The sequence below is a fragment of the Pseudorasbora parva genome, chromosome 19 (genome assembly GCF_024679245.1).
Source record: "Pseudorasbora parva isolate DD20220531a chromosome 19, ASM2467924v1, whole genome shotgun sequence".
Classification (NCBI taxonomy): Eukaryota; Metazoa; Chordata; class Actinopteri; order Cypriniformes; family Gobionidae; genus Pseudorasbora; species Pseudorasbora parva.
Window position 1 is genome coordinate 29,129,628 of NC_090190.1, and position 23,495 is coordinate 29,153,122.

At 37.0% G+C, this 23,495-nt stretch overlaps 1 protein-coding gene across 4 annotated transcripts in view; it reads left to right on the forward strand.

Annotated features, from left to right (window-relative positions):
• Positions 1 to 23,495, forward strand: part of igf2bp3 (insulin-like growth factor 2 mRNA binding protein 3) — a 46,132-nt gene that overhangs the window by 19,902 nt on the left and 2,735 nt on the right. The window contains exons 7-15 of one of the 4 annotated variants that reach the window (XM_067425204.1): positions 10,945 to 11,079; positions 11,223 to 11,345; positions 13,625 to 13,760; positions 13,866 to 14,000; positions 15,030 to 15,101; positions 17,185 to 17,307; positions 19,966 to 20,040; positions 20,139 to 20,270; positions 23,149 to 23,262. In XM_067425204.1, coding sequence (XP_067281305.1) covers positions 10,945 to 11,079; positions 11,223 to 11,345; positions 13,625 to 13,760; positions 13,866 to 14,000; positions 15,030 to 15,101; positions 17,185 to 17,307; positions 19,966 to 20,040; positions 20,139 to 20,270; positions 23,149 to 23,262 — 1,045 coding nt within the window. The remainder of the gene's footprint in view (positions 1 to 10,944; positions 11,080 to 11,222; positions 11,346 to 13,624; positions 13,761 to 13,865; positions 14,001 to 15,029; positions 15,102 to 17,184; positions 17,308 to 19,965; positions 20,041 to 20,138; positions 20,271 to 23,148; positions 23,263 to 23,495) is intronic. The other 3 variants (XM_067425205.1, XM_067425206.1, XM_067425207.1) reach the window with 3 other exon arrangements.

A 23,495-nucleotide genomic window follows, 5' to 3' on the forward strand; every position in this document is an offset into this window, starting at 1 on the left:
TTTATGTAAATGTAATTTCGCCAAATAAGTTTTTTTTTTTTGTGTTAAGCAACCTACTTCAGTGTAGCTAATGTGACGATAGCATCGCGCTTAACACAGAGGATTTGAAGTTGTGACTACCGGGTGCGGGTGGATGGTTTGTTTTTAACAGCTGTTTTTCGATGACGATAGAGCTAATCCGCGCATCTCTTGTTCCAAGTTAACCTGTCCAATATTTTTTGCTTCAGTAAAGGAGTAAATAAGACAGTAAATGCTTATGTCATGCCTGAGCTGAAACATGAAAGTTGCACAACATAAATACAAGGTTTAGGCATTATTGTTATCTAAATTACTATTTAAATTTATTGGTTGTAGGTTTAGTTTTAGATTTAACTGTTTACCTTTTTGAAGTAATTTGTATAATAACATGGCAATTGTAAACAATTAAAATTGTTTCACAGTTATTAATGTATGCAACTTCAGCAAAAAAAAATATTTTTTCTAAAAAACAAAAACAAACTAGATGTTAATTTTAAGATACCTGTCTTATTGTCTCTTATTGCTCTTTAATAAAGAAAAAAGTAATTATCCGATTAATCGATCAAGTGGTAGATTAATCGATTACAAAAAGAATCGTTTGCTGCAGCCCTAAAAGCATCATGTCATCTTGAGTAAACAGCTAAAAGTGAAACGGGGGAGCTGGTGAAACATCCATTATTTGGATTTAAGCCGTCTGACGATCAGCAGCAAACTCGACTGTGTAGAATGTGTGGGGCAAAGGGTGTGTGTGTGTTAGGGCTGAAACGATTCCTTGAGTAACTCGAGTTACTCGAATTTGAAAAAATCCTCGAGGCAAAATCATCTGCCTCGACGCTTCGTTTAGTCCATTTACAAGACACGGATGTTGCAGAAAAAAATGTATGTGTAAGGACTCGGAAGTATGCGTGGATTGTGGGTAAACATCCCCAAAATTGCGGGTGGATGAGAGAAATTATTCATGTTTATTTTAATAAAGATGCGGAACTCATTTCACGGTAAAATGCAATGAATATGTAGTTCTTTAACTTTCGCTTTCAGCTCATGTCGAGATCAAAGGCCGCAGCATCAGCACCGGTAAGATTTAGGCTCACTATTTTTAAATGAAAAACTAGCATTTTAAAATGGAAGTGTGTTGAGCTTCAGGATGCGACGTTGAACATTTGTTTAATTTGCGGGAGTTCGCGCGCCAGCTGAAGAGATACGAGCAACTCCAAACACATGAACACAGAGTTTGCAGCTTTGCATGTGGATCACCGTCATTGTGATGTGATATTTTTAATGAGACTTTATATATACTTGATGATATCTTCGAAATAAACCATTAAAATGTTCTCAATGCTAGACGCAACAAACATCAGAACAAGCTGTAATGTGAGCGTGAGATACGCAGCCTGCTTTCAGAGCTGTGTGCTTTCATTGATTTGGTCATTTAAATCGCACACTTTAATCATATTTATAGCTACTAACTTAATAAAACAAGCTGTGTTACAATGATGAATATGATTAGCTCATCAGATCTGTATGTGCGATTTACTTTATCTGAATTAAATGCAAACTCATGATCATCTCTCGTGTTTGCTCATGTTCCAGCAGTTACTCCTCCGTGTGATGTATGGGTTGTAAACCCTTGTTTAGGTAAAGACAGCTTTTCCCAACCGGGGTGCCGTCTGACGTGAGTAGAGATGTTGTGTAAAAGGTGCTGCCATGCACTTGCACCGCGGTTCATCTCACATCTGTATGTTTCTGTTGATGGCTACACGTGCTGGCTCCTCAGTGATAGGCTACAATACAACAGTGATAATAAAAGAAAAAATGTGGGCAAAAAGGTCTATCTTTGTAAACTGTGTTCATGTTGAGTGCTGCTGTATGACCAGTAATTTTCGCCATCATCAACCGGGTATATTCGGACGGAAGACTCAAACGAGAACTTGCACGCTGTGAGAAGATTCGTCTCTGTGCACTCATCCGAAAGCGTGCACAAAAATTGAGTTCTCTTTCAAGTCTTGCAAACTCACACAAAAAGTATGTCAAAATGTCCATCTTGAATAAGTATGCAAGCAGACATAGTATATATGCCTTAAGTGAACTTTATACAGTCAAAAATTATGCACATCCCTGCATTAGGTCTTAAAGGGGCAGTAGCCATTACTGCTCTGTTTAATGTCAAACAAAAGATGCTCTCACATGCTTCACTCACTGCTCTTGATTGAATAGCTTTTGTAAGTTTAATAAGGATTAATCTTTAAACGGTTAAATATGCAGTTTTTACATTTGATTACTTTATTCAATTTCTCTACCTAAAAACTAATGTTAGACCCACCTGAAAAACCTGAAATGCATTATTTTATTAGTATCTTTGCTCAATAGTATTTATTTGTGCTGCTGCTTGCATTTAAGTTTTGTTCATATTTTCTTTTTTTTATTTGCTAGTTTTTCCCTGCTAGTTTTATTTGCTAGTTTTTCCTTTTTTCCCTGAACAGAGTTTTAGGTTCAGGATTTCAGTATGGTTTGGTATTTGCTGTGATACAAATCGAACTGCGAGCAATCCGTACCGTTACACCCCTAGCGTAACGTAAATGAGTGGGTGCCACGATATTGTGAACATTTTCAAAGGGTGCCATGACTGAAAAAAGGTTGGGAAACACTGATTTAAGATATGTAATTTCACCAAAGAAGATTTGTTTTAAGGCAACCTAGGCTACATCAGTGTAGCTAATATGACGATAACATCACGCTTACACTGAGAATTTGGATTTGTGCCGATCAGGTGTGGATGGATGGTTTGTTTTTAACAGCAGATTCTGTGATGTTAGAGCTGATGCACGCATCATTCTCTAGTACGCCCATCTCTACTCTTGTTCTTATTTCAAGTTACCTTCTTGTCCAATATTTTTATCTTCTTACAAATGCCAAAAATCCTTTAGAAGACCGTAAAGGCTTATGTCATGCCTGGACTGAAGCTGAAACTTTAAAGTTAAGTTGCACAACATAAATACAATGTTTAGGCATTATTGTTATTTATATTACTATTATTTTGGTTTATTTGTTGTAGGTTTAGTTTTAGACTGAACTGTTTACCTTTTTAAATTAATTTGAAATAGATTTTTATAATATGGCAATTGAATGTATTTAAATTGTTTGGTTTCAGTTATTATTAATGTATGCAACTTCAGCAGTAAAACGTAATTTTTCTTAAAAGAAATCAAATTAGATGTTAATTTTAAGATACCCGTCTTTTCTTTTGTATATTTAGTATTGCTTTTTAATAAAGAAAAAAGTAATTATCCAATTAATCGGTAGAATACTCGATTACTAAAAGAATCGATGGCAACAGCCCGTGTGTTTGCTTATTCTGGGTGCCATGACTACAGTGCAAGTTATAGTAATGCTGCCTTCACATGCTCTCAGAATAATCGTAAAGGCACATAAATGAACGCCCTCACATTTTGAAACTTGAATGCAATGGTCTCATAATCCGAGCTCCGTGTTTTGACTGAATATTTCTTTCTGAATAATGCATTTTGTAGTATGTCTCCTATATACTTTCCATGCCGCGCGTCTCACTGTATCATTGCGTGATTCTTTTGTATCCTTTTCGTATAGTTTTAGCCTGGTCACTATTCACTGCCCTTATTGGAAAGATTCTGTGCAGGATATATATTTTTTTTTCTTTCTGCTTTTGAGGTCCGAAAAAGATAGAAGAACATAGGGCATTGGAACAACAGCAGTACAAGTAAAAGATGGCTTTCTCATTTCAGGGGGAACTATCAGTTTTATTTGTACAAATTGTATTTATGCAACATTATGTTGTCTAATTACAGTTTTGCACAATAAATATTCTCAAAACAGCAATTTTTTTAAATTCTCTTTTTTAATAAATTTGCAGTTACGCTTTCCTTAGGGTCTATATAACCTGTTCTGGAACGGTTCTATTATATTTTATATACTAATTTAAATATCACAATATTTATCGTTATCGTAAGAAGCTGCAATGTATTTCACAATATGGATTTTGCCATATCGGCAATCCCTTTTTTTTCATGTCAATGTTTCCGGATTCGGGGACAGCTAAGACCTGTGGCAAGAAGACACACAGAACTCAATGATCTGGAGCAAACTAAAAAGTTTATTTAAAGCAAATCAAATGAACTGAGGCACATGTCAGGAGTTTGAATCAGTATATGATTCGCTGTTGCTCTATTTTTTTTTTTTATGTATATTTTAATAAACCTTGTTTTTGCTTTTAATTTATTCTTTTGAGCTTTGTTGCTTCCAAGCATATCGGAGTACTGTTGTGCTTTATAGATGTATTTGCAAACTACAACCGTTTAATTAAGTTAAAGGTTTGTTGCTGATTAAACTTTGTGCGTTGAGGTCTTAACATATTTTGAGAAGGTCTTCAAAAAGTCTTAAAAAGGTATTGAAATTAACTGTAGGATTCCTGCATATACCCTGAATTAGTTTATTGATCTTTATGAAATAAGTTATAATGAATAAATATATAAGTAAATTAGTGTTATTTCAGAGAGATTTTACATGTAATCAAAGACATTGTTAACCGAGAAATTGTTTACTGACCAAAAGAGAGAAGTTGGCTATGTCCTGTTAATTCAGTGGTAAGAAATTAATTAAATGTTATAAGTTAAAGTAATATTTATTCATTTTTTTAATAGCTGTGAGGAAAAATTCATATTTTAAAACCATATTTAGTTTGAAGTCATTGCTATTTGGCACTTAACATAAAACCTGGTTGTGCAGTGTCACTGACAGGCCTACAAGTTACGAAACTTACATTAATGCATAACATTCAATCTTATTTAATCCTCCATATGAAGCTTTATGTGCTTGAAATATTTATATTGATTAAACAACTTCAAAACAAGACATGGTTTGTAGTACTAGGCTGATTACGTCCATTGACCCATCTTCCATGGCGCAATATGAAACGGGACACAAGCTGCTACTGACTTACAGCAGGGTAAATTAATGGAGTCAAGAGGTTAGGGGAACGTTCTCCAAACCAACAGGGAACGTTCTATTTACGTAAAGAGAACCTTCCTGGCTAACCGATAGAGAACGTTAGGATGTCTGTGCTGGGAACGTTCTGGGAACTAGAAATAAACATTCTCAGAACATTCTGGGAACCCAAAATTATAGTCCATTTGTCCAATAGTCCATTTGCTCAAACCATCAAACCTTACTTTTCAGCAAAATTATTGAAGATAACCTATTTGAAGTCTTGGTTTTAGTCTGCAGTTGACTAATCACTATACCCATGTTTGTATTTTCAAATACAAATGCTGTTTTACGTATACTGAGCTTTTTACAATGTTAAAGACTTGGATTCCAATGCTAAACATGGACAAAGTTTCAAAAAATTAGTTGCACGTTTAATGGAGTATTTCTGTGTCAAATGCCCGACCATGAACGTGCTTTGCTCGGAAAGGCCGGCTGCACTGCAGTCACAGGACTTTACCAAATAAACAATGTCACCAAAGAAGTGTGTTTTTGATGGAGAGGTCCAAATGATTAAGGTTTACGGGTTTACGGTCGGGCATTGGAAGCAGGCGGTGAATATATCGCAAAAGTAGGATACACACCAGTAAAAACACGATCGTGTATAGTTAATTTATCAATGGAGACCGGGATGTATGATGTGTTTAAATACATTTGTTTAGCTGACCAATAGTTGTTGAACTGAATTTAATTATTAGAAATCTTAAAATATTGGCGCCGTTCACACAGAGCTCCTCTTCATTCAAATGCGCTACTATTCCATTGTTGTTCTATGTAAACACTAGTCTGACGTGCAAAACCGTTCAGCTTGTTACTGCTAAGGTTTAGTCACATATCAGTCCCTCCAGGATTTCACGATATTTTTTTGTGATTTTTGCGATCAATATGACTGATTTTGTGGAGGTAATTTCCAGAAATTTGCGAAAAATTTTGCAACGTTTTTTTAAAATAATTAAGATACCACATTTACCATATTATGTATTGTTAGATGCAGAATAATCATACACAACAATAGAACAAACAAAATGCACAAATCTTGTCTATTTTGGTATCTTACACAAAAAGGCTAGTCCAGTGGTGTACTATTAGCTTTAATAACATGATCGCTTAGGATGGGAAATATCTGGGAAAAGTAAATACAGCAATAAGCAATTGCCTTATATAAAAAGTTCTCAAATAATGAATTAATCAAGTAAACAGTCAGTAATAAAATAAGAACTAATACACAAAAGATATGAAGACAAATAAATACAATGATAAATAAGTTGTTTTTTTATCGTTTAAGTCAGGCTACAGTTATTTTATTTTATTTTGTTCAGTGGTTGTTATTTGATATAGCCTATAGGCTGCGGTTGCTTTCACTTTAAAGATTACTGCCTACAGTAGGCTAATACACGGACACAATAACCTATACTGTCACACTTCCCAAACCTATTCACTCAAGACACTGCCAAGACAGACATTTAGACATCATAATGGGTGTATTTGATTATGATTGTTAAAGGGCATAAGCCTACATAAAAACAGCTCTGTATACTCGCGAGCACTGACAGCCGGCAAACAATCCTCCGCCATTCTGACATCGGTCCGTGTGTCAGGAGCGAATTTAGTTTGTGGTATACAATGCTTTTATTAACTCTCTTTTTTGTGTGTGTGTGTTATCGGGCATATCATACTTTTATTTGGTCATTCATCCATCTAGAGTAATCAATTCGCCTGGTCCTTGGCACTTAGGCCTATGCGAGATGGCAGACGAGAGATTTACTTTCGTTTTTACAAAGACACACTGTGCAAGCACCCAAACGTCTGTAATTCTCATGGAAACAATGTATTTAAGCTTTAAATAAATTAGAGAGAGTTCAGTTAGATATTTATTTTTATTTTTTGTTATTGAAAATAATTTTTTTGTGACTATTGTGGTGAAATGGCAAATTATGCAGGATCACAAAAAAATGCGACATTTTTCAGCAATCGCGAAAAACTGGAGGGACTGGCATATAATGGTCCATAAACCAAATCATGTCTTCGTATATGGTTACGTTAACGTTACATACCACAGAGATGTCCTGCTGTTGCTGCTGTTCAATTTCAGCCTCCGGGTCTGATTCTGGATCATATGTATGTTTAAGTCTGATTGATAGCCATGGTTTGTTGCAAAGAGGTAGTCAGTTCATGTAGGAATAAAGTGCTTTTGCGACATTTTAAAAAACAATCCCTGATTACATAAATAATAATAATTTAACTGTTAAAAGCATGAAATGAATGAAAAGAACAGTATGTATTATGATTCATTCTCTTTTAAAGACTCCTTTTTTACACTTAGTAAAAAGTAAAGTAAGCATTCTGCAGAAAGATGGGGGCATGACTGAGATATAAATAAAATGATTTTGTCATAACACCACTTCCTGTTAAATTTGTATCAAAATTCAAACAGTAGATGTCGTACTCTTTACTAAAGCATGACTGAGCGCCTCATGCGGATCATGTACACGAGCTGATATTCACTTCTTTTCCAGTTACAGAACGAAATATGAATGTCAGAAGGTAGGCTATATGATGGCTACAGTACAACTTACAGAAGAGCACTATCTCATAGGACACCCAGGATGTCTTGTATTTCCCTCTTGGTTAAAACATAAATAGACCTATTCATCATAATCCCGTGATAAAGCTGACAAAATAATAATGCTATTGCAATAATTTTTAAATGTTTTCAAATGATATGCGATCATTTTGACATTTTAACTGAACAATCGTACGGTTTACAAATCAAAAACTGATATGATAGTGACCGCATCTCGCACCAATAGTGTCAATCCCCTGACTGTGGGTGAAACTTGCGATTTGAACTATGAACATTTAATATTTCTTTATGAATTTTATGTCCAAAACCATATCAAGTTTAAAAAATATTTTTAATATCGAGAATATCGCACACCTCTAATTTACAGTTCAGTGGGTCTCATGTCCCTATACAATTTTGTCAGTCAATTATATGAAACTGAGCAGGTAAAATTAAAGATTCAAAGAGAACGCGCTTCTTGAATGTATCAAACAAAACATAAGTATGGGGACAGATTCAGAAGACAAGCATGTAGGACAAAATGCTAAAAGACACTTCAGGAGGTGGTCTAGGTTAGCCTAGAAATCTAGACGCACCCTAGCGGCAGCAAATTTAATCTGCCTGCGAATGTCGTCTAGCAACTCTCAATACCCTTCTGAGCTGTATTCCCCTAACTCTTGCCAGGCCAATCGCATCGTGTATAGAGTCGGTGGGCGGGGCCATAATGACGACGGCCGAGTTGTGTTTCCGTGGTTCTAGTAAACACAGAAACTGTCGAACGGCGGCGGCCTTTCGAATCAGCTCTGACCGCAACTCTGGAAGACTTGGAGTTAAGCTTTTCTCTGAGAAAAGGACAAAGAACGGCACTGAAGTCATTCTTAAAAAGGGAAGATGTGTTCGGAGTTTTGCCGGCCGGATACAACGAATGTTTAATCTATCAACAAGCTCTGTTTCACCTTCATTGCTCTGGTTGGTGTAACGCTATCCTATCGCATGCAGAGGGAGTTTGAAAGACAACAATTTATCCCGCCCCTCGGATTGAGCCCTGTCTATGGTGAAAAATAAATAAACGTGCGAGTGTTAGGCTATGCCAGATATCAGTGCTTTTCCAAATTGATGCATTTAAAACTGTTTAGGAAAAGTGTTAAACATTTGATATGTAGCCTAATTTTGTGAAACTTTAGATAAAAATATATAATGGGCCAATATAAAACTTCTCTATTACTGTTTACAACAAAGTTCTCAAATTCCCAGCTTTTTAGATAATGTAGTGATTTAATGGTTTCTGATCGTTCAGTCAATGTAATGGTGAGCGTAAGAGACTTTTCTAAAAGTATCCAGCAGCCATATCACCCTGTAACCCAAGACTGGTTTCCCACTGAAGCTAAGCAGGACTGAGCCTGGTCAGAACCTGGCAAGATTTTTTAAATACTTTCTTTTCTTTTTTTTACGTTAAATTGTTAAAGCTGCACTGTGATATTTTCGCCCATCTAGCGGTGTAAAGGTATATGACAATCCAGTGAATATTAGTTTCTGTTCCTCTCAATTCCGATTTCGTTGTAACTCCTATGGTGGCCGATTTAGTCCAAGATTAGCATGGTTTCCAGTTCTACCTCGTTCATGACTGCCATCGACTGTTAAAACGTGAAACGCGAAGCTTGAATTTACGGGTATGTCCCTCTTTGGCTCATGTACTTTCAAGATGGAGGGGCAACATGGCGACCAGCATTCGAACCGTATGTATTTTCAATGGCATATTATAAACTTACGAGAATACTTTATTACTTGAAAGAAGTAAATATACATTAATGAGCCCATATATATATTTGAAAGAACTGTGTTTTTAGCTAAGAATAAACTAAAAAAGTTACACATTGTAGCTTTAATGTACAACGCTTTGCAACCTTTTTTTAATTAATCACAAGAGAACCTATACAGAATGGTTGTCATAAATGCTACTAGATTATTGGTTTTCACAATTGCATGGCTGTATTTTTAGTGCTAACAGTCAAAAATAAAAATAAATATTTAAAGAAATATTGAAATATTTTTTGGTGATGTTTTTTCTTACTGAGAATAATCTATAAAAGAGTAAGCCACATTTTTAATTTGCAGGGTATAAGGTGGACTAACATTCATAGCATAATACTCACTACTCTTGAGTACTTTTTAACTACTTTTTACTCCTACTTTTAGTATTTAGGACAGGTACTTTTACTCAAATTAAACATTTTGACAAGTAACAGTACTTCTACTTAAGTATGCTTTTTCAGTACTCTTTCCACCACTGCGCCCCAGTATAGTGATGGGGGGACTATACTGTCAAAGACCACTCCTTCGGATGAGATGTTAAACCAAGGTCCCGACTCTCTGTGGTAATAAATCCCAGGAGGATGTTCAGAAAAAAAGTAGTGGTGTAACCCAGGCATCCTGTCCAACATGACCTCCTAATCATCCCCATATTACTGATTGGCTTCATCTCTCTCGTCTCCTCTCCACCTGTGAGCTGGTGTGTGGTGGGCGTTCTGATGCAATATGGCTGCCGTTGCATCAAGTGGTTGTTGTTAAGGAGACTCCACCCCCACCCGCCGCCGCTACATGTAAAGCACTTTGAGTACCCAGAAAAATGCTCTATAAATGTTATTGTTGTTATTATTATTATTAATAATAATAATAAAAACTAAGCTAAGGCTGGCTACACACTTGAAGATTTTAAGCCAACTTGCTCCCCCAAGTGATTGAGGGGCGTGACAATCCTCAATTGTGTGGTCTCCTATTGTTATTTTACTTTTCCTGATCATGTCAGAGCCTTCACGATCTCATGATCAGAGGAAGCCCGATCAAGAGTTGTAAATATCAAACATGTTTGATTGGGCTGCCTCTGGCGTGATACCCGCAATGGCCAATGAGTGCGAGCAATTCACCAACCAGATGTTGCGTGCTTCTATAGCTGAAACTTGGCAGCCACAAACATGCCACGAAAGTATTGAGAGATGGGGGTTTTTCTCCTTTTGTTTTCCTTCCCATAAGACACAACTCAAGCCAGGAGAACCAGCTGACGTCATCGGTCATCCTCCATTTGTTTTTCTTCTCAAGTCATGTTTAATCTCACAAGTCTCTGTGAGACGACCTCTCACTGTGAAAATTTTTCTACAACTGACAGGTGTGTGGTCTCGCAGTCCGGATGAGTCTTCTAGTGTGTACATTCAGAGAATTCTAATGCTGAAAATCAGTTGAAACTACCCTCTTGTCTGTGGTCTCCCAGGGTTTTAAAATCGATTTAAGACTTGACAATTCGTTGTCTCTCAGCCAGGCACACTGATTACATATTGTGTATGTGCACACAGGATTGATATCCATCGTAAGGAGAATGCAGGGGCCGCGGAGAAGCCCATCACTGTTCACTCCACTCCAGAGGGCTGCAGTTCTGCCTGTCGAAACATCATGGAGATCATGCAGAAAGAGGCAATTGACACTAAAATGTGCGACGATACACACTGTCATACTGTTTGTTGAGCCGTCTTTGTCATACTACACTGTTACACAAAATCCCTAGATATTTACATTCAAATGTAGCACATTTAGTCACATTATATACCCTTCTCTATCTTTTTCATATACACAGCACTGAAGAAGTCCCTCTAAAGATTCTGGCTCATAATAATTTTGTCGGCCGTCTGATTGGAAAGGAGGGACGCAACTTGAAGAAAATCGAACAAGATACTGACACAAAGATCACAATCTCACCGTAAGTATTCTTTATGAGGTCAGCAATGTGTGAATAACTGTGTGCTGGGTTATGTTTCCCAGCATGCACCTTGACATGACATGATTGAAACTATTTCATCTGCAGAGATCATTGTTTTAAAACTTTGCTCGAGGCAACACTGATTTACACTGTGTGACTCACTGAATATGCATTTAACTTGTCCAGTGGGTTTATCCATGCTCCACAGTTCGGTTGAAGTGTTTGGCTTCCATCCAGCATATTACTAAATGTAAGATGCATAATAATGAGGACTGTCACTTCAAGTGGTAGTTTCACTTTTATCACTTGCGTGTGACTGGTTGCCCCTTTTGGCACGTATGTCTACGGTTTATGACTCCATCTATGAAACTTTACCTTAAGGACTTAACCTGGTGTGTTTTTGCTTTGTCCACTGGTTATCTTTAGTGTTCGTTTAGTATTAATTATATACTCCTTTTTTTACGATTTATTCATATTTTAAATTGGCTTTTATTTTATATTTTCAGGTGGGGTTTTTTCCTTGTTTGTCATTTTTCCACCTAATTTTGTGCACTCCATTTTTTTTTTGGCTTTAATGTCAGTAATTTTGGTACTTTAAACTTAAGTCAGACAAGGAAACATTTATTTATTCCTACTATCAAAAAAAAAAATTAGTTGTAGAACACTGGTTGACGTTAACACCCGGGTTCAATTTTATAGGCTGTTATTTTTCAATTGTACTCTTTAAAGACAGCATCTTAAAAATAAACTAAGTTCAATGACGTGTTGTCAACGTTGATTTGTCGATACATATGACATATCGGAGAAACTTATTTTCCAGAGAATACAAGCTGTTAATTCTCGCTCATCTGACAGCGAGTTGACACACACACACACACACACACACACACACACACACACACACACACACACCTCCCCATACCCACTCCTTTCATTCGCTTCAGATGAATATTGTTGGTATTACAAGGCTTGAATTTCAGCATGGGATTGTACTAATTCCGCGGAATTGTGCTCCTACATCTCAATACTACACCGTTATTTTTGGCTGCTTATTGACCTTAAAGGTGCACCATGTAACACTTTATTTTTATTTTTATTAAAGTATCCAAAAACCACTAGGCCATTGTTATACATTTTGTTCCTTTGAATACTTACAATATCCCAAATGTTTACAACTATTTTGTAACTCGTGAGAGAATTGCTATTTTAACCAAGGAACCGGGTCGTGTAAGGGAGTCGCCTGTCAATTGCGTCATATCTGCGTTACCCAGTTTTATTTGGCAGAAACGCTTTACTCCTACTGTAGAATCAATCAATCAACCAACTAACCAATCAGCTTTATTTATATAGCTCTTTTACAGTGACTATTGTTTCAAAGGAGCTTCACAGTGTTAAACAGGACAATGTTGCAACAAAATTTGATTTGACTTTAGTCGCTCCGGAGAAAAACAGTGAAAAAACAAGTGTGCAACAAGTGTCACAGCAGCCACTGAGCGAACGCACAGAGTAAAGTCATAACATCATTTTCAACACGCTCAAATGTATCCAATATAAGGAACAGCTGCGTTACCTCGTACTTGTGACTGGAAAAGCTGAAATGGCGCTGTTGACTGTGGCATTATAAAATTCCTGCTTGTAGGCCTAGGTTGTGATCATCTTATTAACAATTGCTCCAGCGGCCTTGCTCAGCTCCCGCAACACTCGCCCCTGCTCTGCTTCATACTACAGTAACATTAATAACCTGAGTCCTATTCCTATTATTTTCCAGTGGCTGTGAGGTGAAGACCACATGTCCCAAGATTGTGCACTCAAACTTGACATCATCAAGCTACGCCTTTTATTTAATAAGCAACCTCTAGCGGACAGAATGGTTACATAGTGCACCTTTTAAACAATCAAATACATACAAAAAATGTCTAAAATGCTGGTCTTGGCGAGTATTCACATAATTGCACAATTCCCATCAGCTTTGTCTTAAGTGTATGTAAAATGAGTCAAGAAAACGCATGTATAACAGTATAATAGATCAGTGTGTCAGGTCCTAAAGTGACAGCAGCCTAATACCTGCTGCCAAATATAAATAAATATCTGTGGATGTTTTTTCCAATGGGATCAATGTAAAAAAAAATGTTGGCCAGTGAAAATGCTGTGTGTCTAGTAACTTTGGAAAACCACTAGCCACAGTGGCTGGTAAGCAAAAAGTTAATGTCAAGCCCTGTGTATTTTGTATTAAGAGTACATTTCTTTATTCCTTTATTTCCATATACCTCCAATACCAGTCTGCAGGATCTGACTTTATATAACCCAGAGCGCACCATTACCGTTAAGGGTACATTAGATGCTTGCGCAAAAGCAGAGGAAGAAGTCATGAAGAAAGTCCGTGAGTCCTACGAGAATGATGTAGCTGCCATGCATGTAAGTCTGCAATGATGGCATTATAGCTCCATTTTCATCTGAGACTGCATACAGCACAACTACTTTAACTTCAGAAAAAAAACCTCTGCTCTTTTATTCCTCTAGCTACAATCTAACCTGATTCCAGGACTCAATCTAAACGCATTGGGTCTTTTTCCCGGCGCAGCGAGTGGCGGGATGTCACCCTCTGTGGTATCAGGACCTCCGGCTGGGGCTCAAGCTGGCTATCAATCATTTGGGGTAACAAAATTAGATAATTCTGTGTGTTTGTGTGAGTTGTATGTGTTTGGTGTGCCCTTGATGAGAGGGAGTTAATGTATGCGATGGCAATGTGTGAAATGGGCACCTAGCCTACACCCGTGGCCAAAATTTAAATAATTGCAAAAACCCTAATTGGTCAACAACAACAAAAAATTGGCAATGGCACACAAAGACCAGCTAAAATAATTTCATGTTATATCAGCACATGGAAAAGTGTGAACAAGTACTAGTTGGCACCGCCAGTGCAGGGCTTCCTCTGTATTGGCAGCAGGTGGGGGGGAGTGCATCTGCACACACAGTCAGGGCAAAGACTTGGACAACGTCCTGGTGTCAATAAGGGCAGTAAAAAGGCACTTATCTCAAAGTAAAACATCCAGGGCTAACAAAAATTCTGCAGGAAGGTCAAGAATTGGACTGCAGAAGACTGGTGTAAAATAATTTTCTCTGAAAAAGCCCCCTTCCGATTGTTTGGGACATCTGGAAAATCGATCGTCCAGAGAAGAGAAGGTGAACACTAGCATGAGTGCTATGTCGTGCCAACAGTGAAGCATCCTGTGACTATCGGTGTTCAGGTTGATTTTCATCTGAGGGAGTGGGCTCTCTCAATCCTGTCCAAAAACACTGCCATGAATAAAGAATGGCATTAAAACGTTCTGCAAGGGTGACTTCTCCCAGCGATCCAGGAGCAATTTAGTGATCCATGCCATTTCCAGCATGGATGGAGCATAAAGGCATGAGTAATAATGAAGTTGCTTAGAGATTGTCACATGCAACAATATTGAAAGTGTGTCAGGATTTGGCCCAGAAGCTAATATCCAGCCTGCCAGAACGAATTGTTGAGTTTATGAAGGGTCAAAACTATAAATATTGACTTTCTGTATATATTCTGCCTATAAAAGCCTTTAAAACATTCGTCAGTATAGTTAATGTCACTGCCAATACTTTTGGTTACAGTTGTATAGTGTGTGTGTGGGAGCGTGCGTGTTAATGTGTATGTTTCTCCCGTAGTGCAGCGTGTTTGGGGGCGAGGTGCCGTTTTGGGCCTCTACGCTCTCTTCCAGCAGCAGCACAGCCTTTTCTGTAAGTTTTTATTTATTACCCACCATGCACTGCATGGCTTGGCTGCTCGCTACTGGATCTGCTGAAGGGACAAACGTCTGCTCCCTGATTAGTTGCTGCTCAGGGGATATCGCTCGGCCTCCACAGCTAACAGAAATGCTGAAAAATTGCGGATCAGATGTTTAACATGTGATGTAGATCTTAAAGTGCTTTGTGTGTGTCTGTTAGTGATGGGTGGGAATGAACGTTGTGAAGTTTGAAAGGGCATGAATAACATGGAGTTGGATTAACCCATATATTAGAATTAAATGTATTTGTGTGTATTTGTCTTGTTAGGGGTTTTTTTCACCTCTTTCCCTAATCTGAATAGTTTATTTGAATCTACATTTGTATTGTCTTTGCCCGAGATTTTCTTAAATTTTCTTTTTTTTATGTCTTAAATGTTCTTTTTTTATGTCAATTTTATATAAGTATATAATGTAGTAGTATTGTCTCATTCACTAATTGCGTGGATTATTTTGTATTTCTATGCACAAGATAATTTATGCCTAATTCACAACACGTGTGTACATGCATGAATTTGTTCCTAATCTCATTCTAATGTTAGGGAATTTGGAGTATTTGAAATGAGCGGTTGCGTGGACAGAGTTAGTCATTTGCATAGAACAAGGCCAAACCATCTCCATATAAGGGATTTCTGAACACGCTTTCCTTACAGCCTTACGTCGCTCCCATCAAACTGGCTGCAGATGCGCCCTCGCCCGATTCTCTAGCAATGCCATGTGCCATTCTCACCAGTTCTTACAATAAACACCCTTTATACATACCCAGATTACAGACCTCTTGTTAGCCAGCTCCACACACTCGTATATCTGAATTATTCAGAGAAACCTTTCAGCTGAAGCTATAATGCATGCTTTTCTTACAACTTTAACTGAAATGTTTTGTTTTTTTGTTGGATTTATTAAAATTAAGTTAATTTGATTATAATTTTATATTTGGATTAACATGATTAATGCAACAAACTATAATATAGTTATAACTGTTTTGGGTTGAAATGGGCTGTAACTTAATTATATTGTCGGGCTATCACCAGACCAAGCTCAATTTAAGATTGAACATTGGTCTGGGAAGTGTGCACTGTATTTTCTACTGCACAAGACAAATTGGTAAAGGAGCATTATTCGAATGACTCTGTATGCAATTGGATAGTCCTTTAACCAATCAGAGCACACAAGGCGTGATAACAGAGCATAATTCAAATGACTTTGTATAAAATTGGATAGTCCTTCAACCAATCAGTCCACGAGGAGTGATCAAAAGGCAATGACCCATCATAACCGACATGTTAAACCAGCCAAAAGCGTGCAAGTTGGTTAAGCCAGTTCGTGATTGGTTCCTTTAAAAGTGTAACCAAAGCAGTAGAAATTAATGTACAGGTTCCCAGAGTTGCAGGGCGAAAATCTAATTGCCGGCAGATCATTCTTGGTTTACCCAGTCTAACAATTTTTGAGCCATTCAGAGAAAGTACTTTTTGCGCATGTGGTTTCAGTTGTCCCTATATTTTTGCATAAATTGAATAGATGTAATTACAAAAATGTACGCACATTTCGCGCACTAATTTGTGTACAAGCATGCTTAGTGAATGAGACCCAATGTAATTTCTGGCTGCTTTGCCTTTTAATAAAAACTTAATATGTAAATTGAGCTGCAACGAGTGGTTTAATCGCACCCGTGATAAAAGTTTGTGGCAAAATTAAAATATTAGAGCTCTTAAGACTGAATTGGGAGCTTCTATTAAAATAACCATTGCATAAAATTACAGCATCAGTTCAATTCTATCTCATTATAACTTTTCTTAGCTTATTTTAAATAGACATTGCTTTTGGAAAAGTTAGAACCTTGTGGTATTTTTTCCAAGCAGGGTGAAGTCAAGGTGTTTTGACTCCTGATAATTATCTAGTTAATTGACTGTGTGAGTGAATGATTTTCCTTGGATGTTGTGTGTTGTCTTTTTGGCAAATGCTCTAGAGGTATCTCGCATTAACGCAGATTTATTTTGTGTTAAAAACATGATCATAACTCATGAGTGTATTTGTGTCAGCAGTCTCAGATGGAGTCAGAAACGGTGCACCTCTTCATTCCTGCACTGGCAGTTGGTGCTATTATCGGCAAGCAGGGCCAACACATTAAACAGCTCAGCCGCTTTGCCGGTGCGTCAATCAAAGTGAGTGACTGCAAGAATGACTTGTAACCTTTTATCTTCCTTTCTTATCCCGTTTGTTAAAGGCGCAATATGAGAAATATTTGGATTAAAATATACAAGAACCACTAGAACGGTGTTATGTATTTTGTTGACTTGTGTACTTGTATTATCCCAAATGTTTCCAAGAATGTTTTATTCCAGAGAAACAAGGCATTTTAACCAGGACACGGGCCGTGTCTGTTTGTCACCTATCAATGACATCATACCAGTGTTTTGTAGAAACCATGGAAACACCAAAGACGCTTTAATATATATAATTTTTTTTAATAGACCGAGGAGTAGCTGTTTGGATACATTGGATCTTCAGAAAACGAATCATTGTTATATAGCTCAACACAGTTAGTCTTATTGTTTAAATCTCATTTTCTTGATTTACCGCGAATGCCATGTTTTAACATGCTTCATCAATCTAGCTTGTCTCAAGTGCAGTGTTGCCACAGTTACTTTGAAAAAGTAATCTGATTACTGATTACTGATTACTCCTTTAAAAAGTAACTTAGTTACTTTACAGATTACTTGATTTTAAAAGTAACTAAGTTAGATTACAAGTTACTTTATTAGTTACATTCAGCAGTTGCCGACAACACCGCTGCCGCCTCAAAATAGAAATGACAACCGTTTTTGGCAACACACTTTATTGTATTTATGCCCGAGACTGACGGTCCCGACTTTTTTACGCCCCCTTTTTTAGGCTTCTCCTTCGTTTTATATTTATTTTAATAATTAAAATGAACAATGAGATGTGCTGGTGGAAACAACATGAGACCATGATAGCTTGCGCCACTGTCAAGATATGGCTCGCGCAGGGTTAAAGAGTCCGTCTCTTCAGTGCAGCTGCTAGAGTTATGGCCTTTTTACAACTGGTTCCTTCATTCGTTTTCTCTGACCAGGTATCTATCTGATTGCGAAATGACCAGGAGTAGGCCTAAATGCCTTCCGAGAGTCTTTCCAGACGTATTTAATTCCGATCACTCAAACAAACCAATTCAGAAGGTGCATGAAAGCATTTCAAACTAAACCGGACAAATGTAAATATATCTGGTTGTTTAAACCACATGTGTAAATTTTACTCCTGGCAAATAATTAAAAAATAAATGTGTGAGAGCTTGTTATGTTGTAGTCAGATAGATATGACGGTGCTACTGCAACATCGCTGCAAATGAGTAAAGCAAGCCAACGCATATGGCCGTAAATGAAACTTTAAAATAAGTCACACAAAACACAATCATCTTCAGTATAAATTAATGAGACTAATGATCTTACCAGTGCTTAGGTCGCTCTCTCTCTCATATTGCGATCATTGAATTTAAAATGAGCTGCTGAATAAAATGCTGGAATCTTTTGCTTTGATGTGAACTCCGTTAAATGAGCATATACCGCGGGAATTGAAGATCGGATTTATATTATTTTTGCTGAAGTGTAAGGTAGGCTATAAGACAACCTGCCTGTACTTTTTTTTTTTGTTTGTTTAGATTGTGTAGCCCGTTTCGGGTTTTTTGAGCGCCGTTGCGAGCATGTTGTGAGCAGTAGGCTAATCTATCAGCTGCCTCAGCTCGTCAGAAATGCCTTTGTGGTGGTATAATAACTAGCCTACTTTGTTTTTAATGTCAAAGTAGTTATATTTCGTTTCGTTTATTTTTTAAGTTCATTTAGAAAAATGTTTGGAGCAATTTTTGTTTGTTAAATTAAAGTTTTAATTTTTTTATGTGACGACCCAGTGAGTTTACCGCATGTTTAATAGCCTAGTCTCTCAAACCAACTCTTGAATTGTCTTGCCTATATAAACTTTAATTTAACAAACAAAATTAGGATAATAAAAAACGAAACGAAAAATAACTACTTTGACATTAAAAACAAAACTGAACTATTTTAATGGCTGCAACAATGTAAAAAATAAAATAAATAAATAAAAAACACGGCTCCAGCCCTCGGGCTGAGAACTTTGATAAGCTGTCGGTTTTTACAAAGGAAAATGACTAAAATAGTAACTCACAGTGACTTGGATAAGTAACTTTAATCTGATTACTGGTTTGGAAATAGTAACGCGTTAGATTACTCGTTACTGGAAAAAAGTAGTCAGATTAGAGTAACGCGTTACTATGTAACGCGTTACTGGCATCACTGCTCAAGTGTAGCAAGTGTCTCATAATAGCAGAATGAGTAGCATCATAACAACTTTTAACACACTCAGATGTATCTAATAATAAAACACTTGTTACCCCACATTCGCATGACCAGAAGAAGCGGAATCGATCGTCTGCAGTAAAATAAAAGCTCCACTGCTCTCGAGTCACGTGTCATGCTCGTCTCTCATTAGCAAACACTCCAGCAACCTTGTTACGCTCCACCCTACTTCATACTACAGTAATATTAATAAATATTTAATACATTAGCTCATCCATGAAAATGATTTCGGCCCAAGCCCCATCAGATTTTCCACTTGCTGTAGATCTGAAGACCACTCCCATGACTGCGTGAAATCAAGGCTTCAAGCTATGCCTTTGTATAAGCGACCTCTAGCGGTGGAAATTACACATTGTGCCTTGTTATGAGTAGGATTTATTTTTGCTATGCAGTTGCAGTATTAAAGTTTAAGATCTGTAATTTTGTTTAAAATAGATTGCACCTGCTGATGAAATTGATGCCAAGCAAAGAATGGTCATTATTACTGGACCTCCAGAGGCACAGTTCAAGGTAAAAGTTTTGACATTTTTATGAATTTATTTATTTTATGTATATACAGTCATTTGATTGCATAATCATGCATTGATTCTCTCTGCTGTTTTTCTCAGGCTCAGGGACGTATCTTTGGGAAGTTAAAAGAGGAGAACTTTTTTGGACCGAAGGAGGAGGTTAAATTAGAGGCTCACATAAAAGTGCCATCATTCGCTGCTGGCAGAGTCATTGGCAAAGGAGGCAAAACGGTAAACAGGCCGTTTACTTTTATACGTTTTCAATGTTCATGTTTGCTTTACAGAAATGTATCCCAGCATTCAAATCTCATAGGTGGGTCATTCCTGGCATCTGTGTCTTTTGGACATCATAATGCTTTAATAGGAATTTGTGTAATCATAGTAGGATTATAAAAAAAACTATAAATTACCAAATTACAGATATATTACTGTACAAATTACTCTCGCCAAAAAGAATTTAATTACTTGTTATTACTAATTAATTTCCAAATCCTATATCAGACTGTTTAAGTGATTCTCAAGGATAAATGTGAATTTTTAAGTAATATAATAATAAATATTTTAAAACTACATATTTTTGGTCTGGCCAAAGTATTATAAATATTAAGATACAAAAACATGCATTTTAAAGTTAGAGTTAGTGTTAATTCCACTTTTGTAGTGTGTATAATTGTTCTACAGTCTATGCATAGTATTTAGTTAATCCCTCTCTAATTACTTGGTGACTAGTTACACCCAACACCGCTATCATAGAAGGGAAAGTAGTCTAAAATAAGAGTGGACAGTAAATTAAGGGGCAAGCTAAAACTGTTTGCTATTGTTAAAATATACTTTTACATTAATTAAAATTGGGGGAGGGGTGACATCACATAGTAAAGTGTTTTATTTATCATGAAAATGGGGTACGCAGGCCTTGGGGGGGGGGGGGGGGGAGGAAAAACTGTGCTATATGGTGGTTTATAGTGCTGTAAAATGTCAAGAACAACGACTCTATTTTAATATGCTTAGTCATCAACACCGTTTGAACTAAGACGGCTTTGATATTGTTCAATAATTTAAGGCAGTAAGATCATGCAGAGTCCTGCACGGGTCCATTTTTGGAGACCAGTTACCTCTAAAGTTTAGCATCAGAATCGACCCGTCACCCGTGATATCAATTAAATCCGCACCTGCCCTGACCCATTAATATGTGGCACGTTACTCGATTAGTGCCCGCGATAAATCGCACACGCTATAATCATTCCAAATAAAGTGCTTTATTTAGCTTCCAGCTATCAAACGGCAAAACTTTATGGCATGTTATGCAAGCTGCAAAGTCGCTTATTTTCCTGATGTCGTATTACACCACACTCTCCACACATCCGATTTTGCCTTTCAGAGCTCTACATAGCACCCATTTTGGGCGCATTTGCGCCTGAAATTTACTGCGTGCGACTGTGAAAAAAGTGACCCGCTCGATTCTCATTAATAAGATGTGTAGTAATGCAATCGGAATAAAAACTACAACTCCCAAAGTACATCAACACTGAGAAACTGTTTCCTACTGCAATCAACTGCTTTTCATGCCTTCAGTCAGCAGAATAAGTGCAAAAACGTGTGGGACGGACTACACTTCAAATAAAGATTGTTTACAAGGTGAAACGGGTGTAGCGACGCATACATGCGCACTTACCAGTCGCCTCACACTGATGATTTACAGCCAAATCTAAAATAACTGGAAATACCACATTTGGATTATAAACAAGCTCAGAAATTAATGGGGCTTGGGGCAAAAATGTCAGAAACTAATTAATTAATCAATTAATTATATTTAAAAGCCCTTCAGTTTATTTTAATCTTTATCACATTGTTTAAAAAAAAAAGCTTAATGTATATAATGTGTGTTTTTGTATTATCCTGAATCACTATGGTACACAAATAAGTGTTTATTCCCGCTGCGGATTAGCACAGTACCTGCGCGACTCAGCATAGACACAAACCGAGAGTAGAAGATTCGGCTGCAATATTCTTCTGCAAGACGCATGCGGTTCTATTTAAGTGCCAGAAAGTTACGGATTGTTATTGCTCTGACTATTGGCATGATTGCATGTGATACTGATCTTGTACAAAACTTGATATTAAGTATCAACGTTTTAGCTGCAACATTGTCTATTTTGTGCAATTCAATGCCACAACAAAACTGATGTGCGTCTCCAAGCGATTTGATTCAAATGAATCTGTTTTGAACGATTGAATGAATGACTCATTAAGACTTGCCGCCACCTACGTGGTTTTATTTTCATATGTATACTTTGCATGGACTTTTTATTTAAAATATCAAACTTTTTAATTTGTACATGTTTCTAAATTAAAAACATTCATACAAGATTTACCCATGAGCTGCATTAAAAATTATGTAAATGTGTCTAAATCCCACTTCAGATGAGCTGCTGTGCCACTTCTGCAGTGCAAAGGCGGATCTTTTGATGCTTCTCATTTGATTGGAAACAGACTGATTGTGTCTAAGTGTTCTAACTGAATTTATTGTTTAAATTAACATTTTGAAAACAACTTTTCTATTTTAATTTAAGAAATTGACAGATGATGCATTAACTTAATTTGATTAGAGAACGGTAAAATGAATGGTAAAAATTATCCTCGAAATTAATTTAAAGGGACAAATATCATCCTGTAATAGGAAATTTATAATTGGAATGTGTTTTTGATTAGAAAGCGCTCCTAAATTTGACTGTGCTCTTAAATATTTTTTAATTAGCAGCTAGCGTAGAGCCCTGCCTTTAAAGACTCGTTGTGAAAAAATGTACATACTCCATTCGCGCAACTTTACTTTTATTTATTTATAGCTACTCCTGCAACGCTCACTCCAACTAGGCTACAAGAAGCATCAACAAAAGCACTGGTAACTAGCGGTTACCTGTCGCAGTGGTGGTGATGTGATGTCAAATGTCATATCGTTGTTGTGTCTGTGCAATGGTAATTTTGACCATTAATTTTAATTTGTATTTTTATGGGTACCCGCCCCATTGCAAGACTGGAAGTTCATGATCTGGGCACACCAAAGACACTGAATCCCAGGAATGACTGAGCTGCTCTGTTTGCTTGTCTTTAGGTGAATGAACTACAGAACTTGACCAGTGCAGAGGTGGTTGTCCCGCGGGACCAGACGCCGGATGAAAATGACCAAGTAGTAGTAAAAATCACAGGCCACTTCTATGCAAGCCAGGTGATTGAGCTACATGATATGCTAGAGTTAAATATTGGGGTAAAAATGTCATTTTCCAATGGTAAAATACTTTCTCTGATCCCAGTAAATAATCCGCAAGTCTGTAAATCATGTCATGCCAAACTTTTATTATCTGTCTATCGTTATGCATTTAGATAATCTAATTAAAAAATAATGATAATGTATTCATGTATATGAAGAGCTGTGTTCAATAATTAGTATTTAATAATACT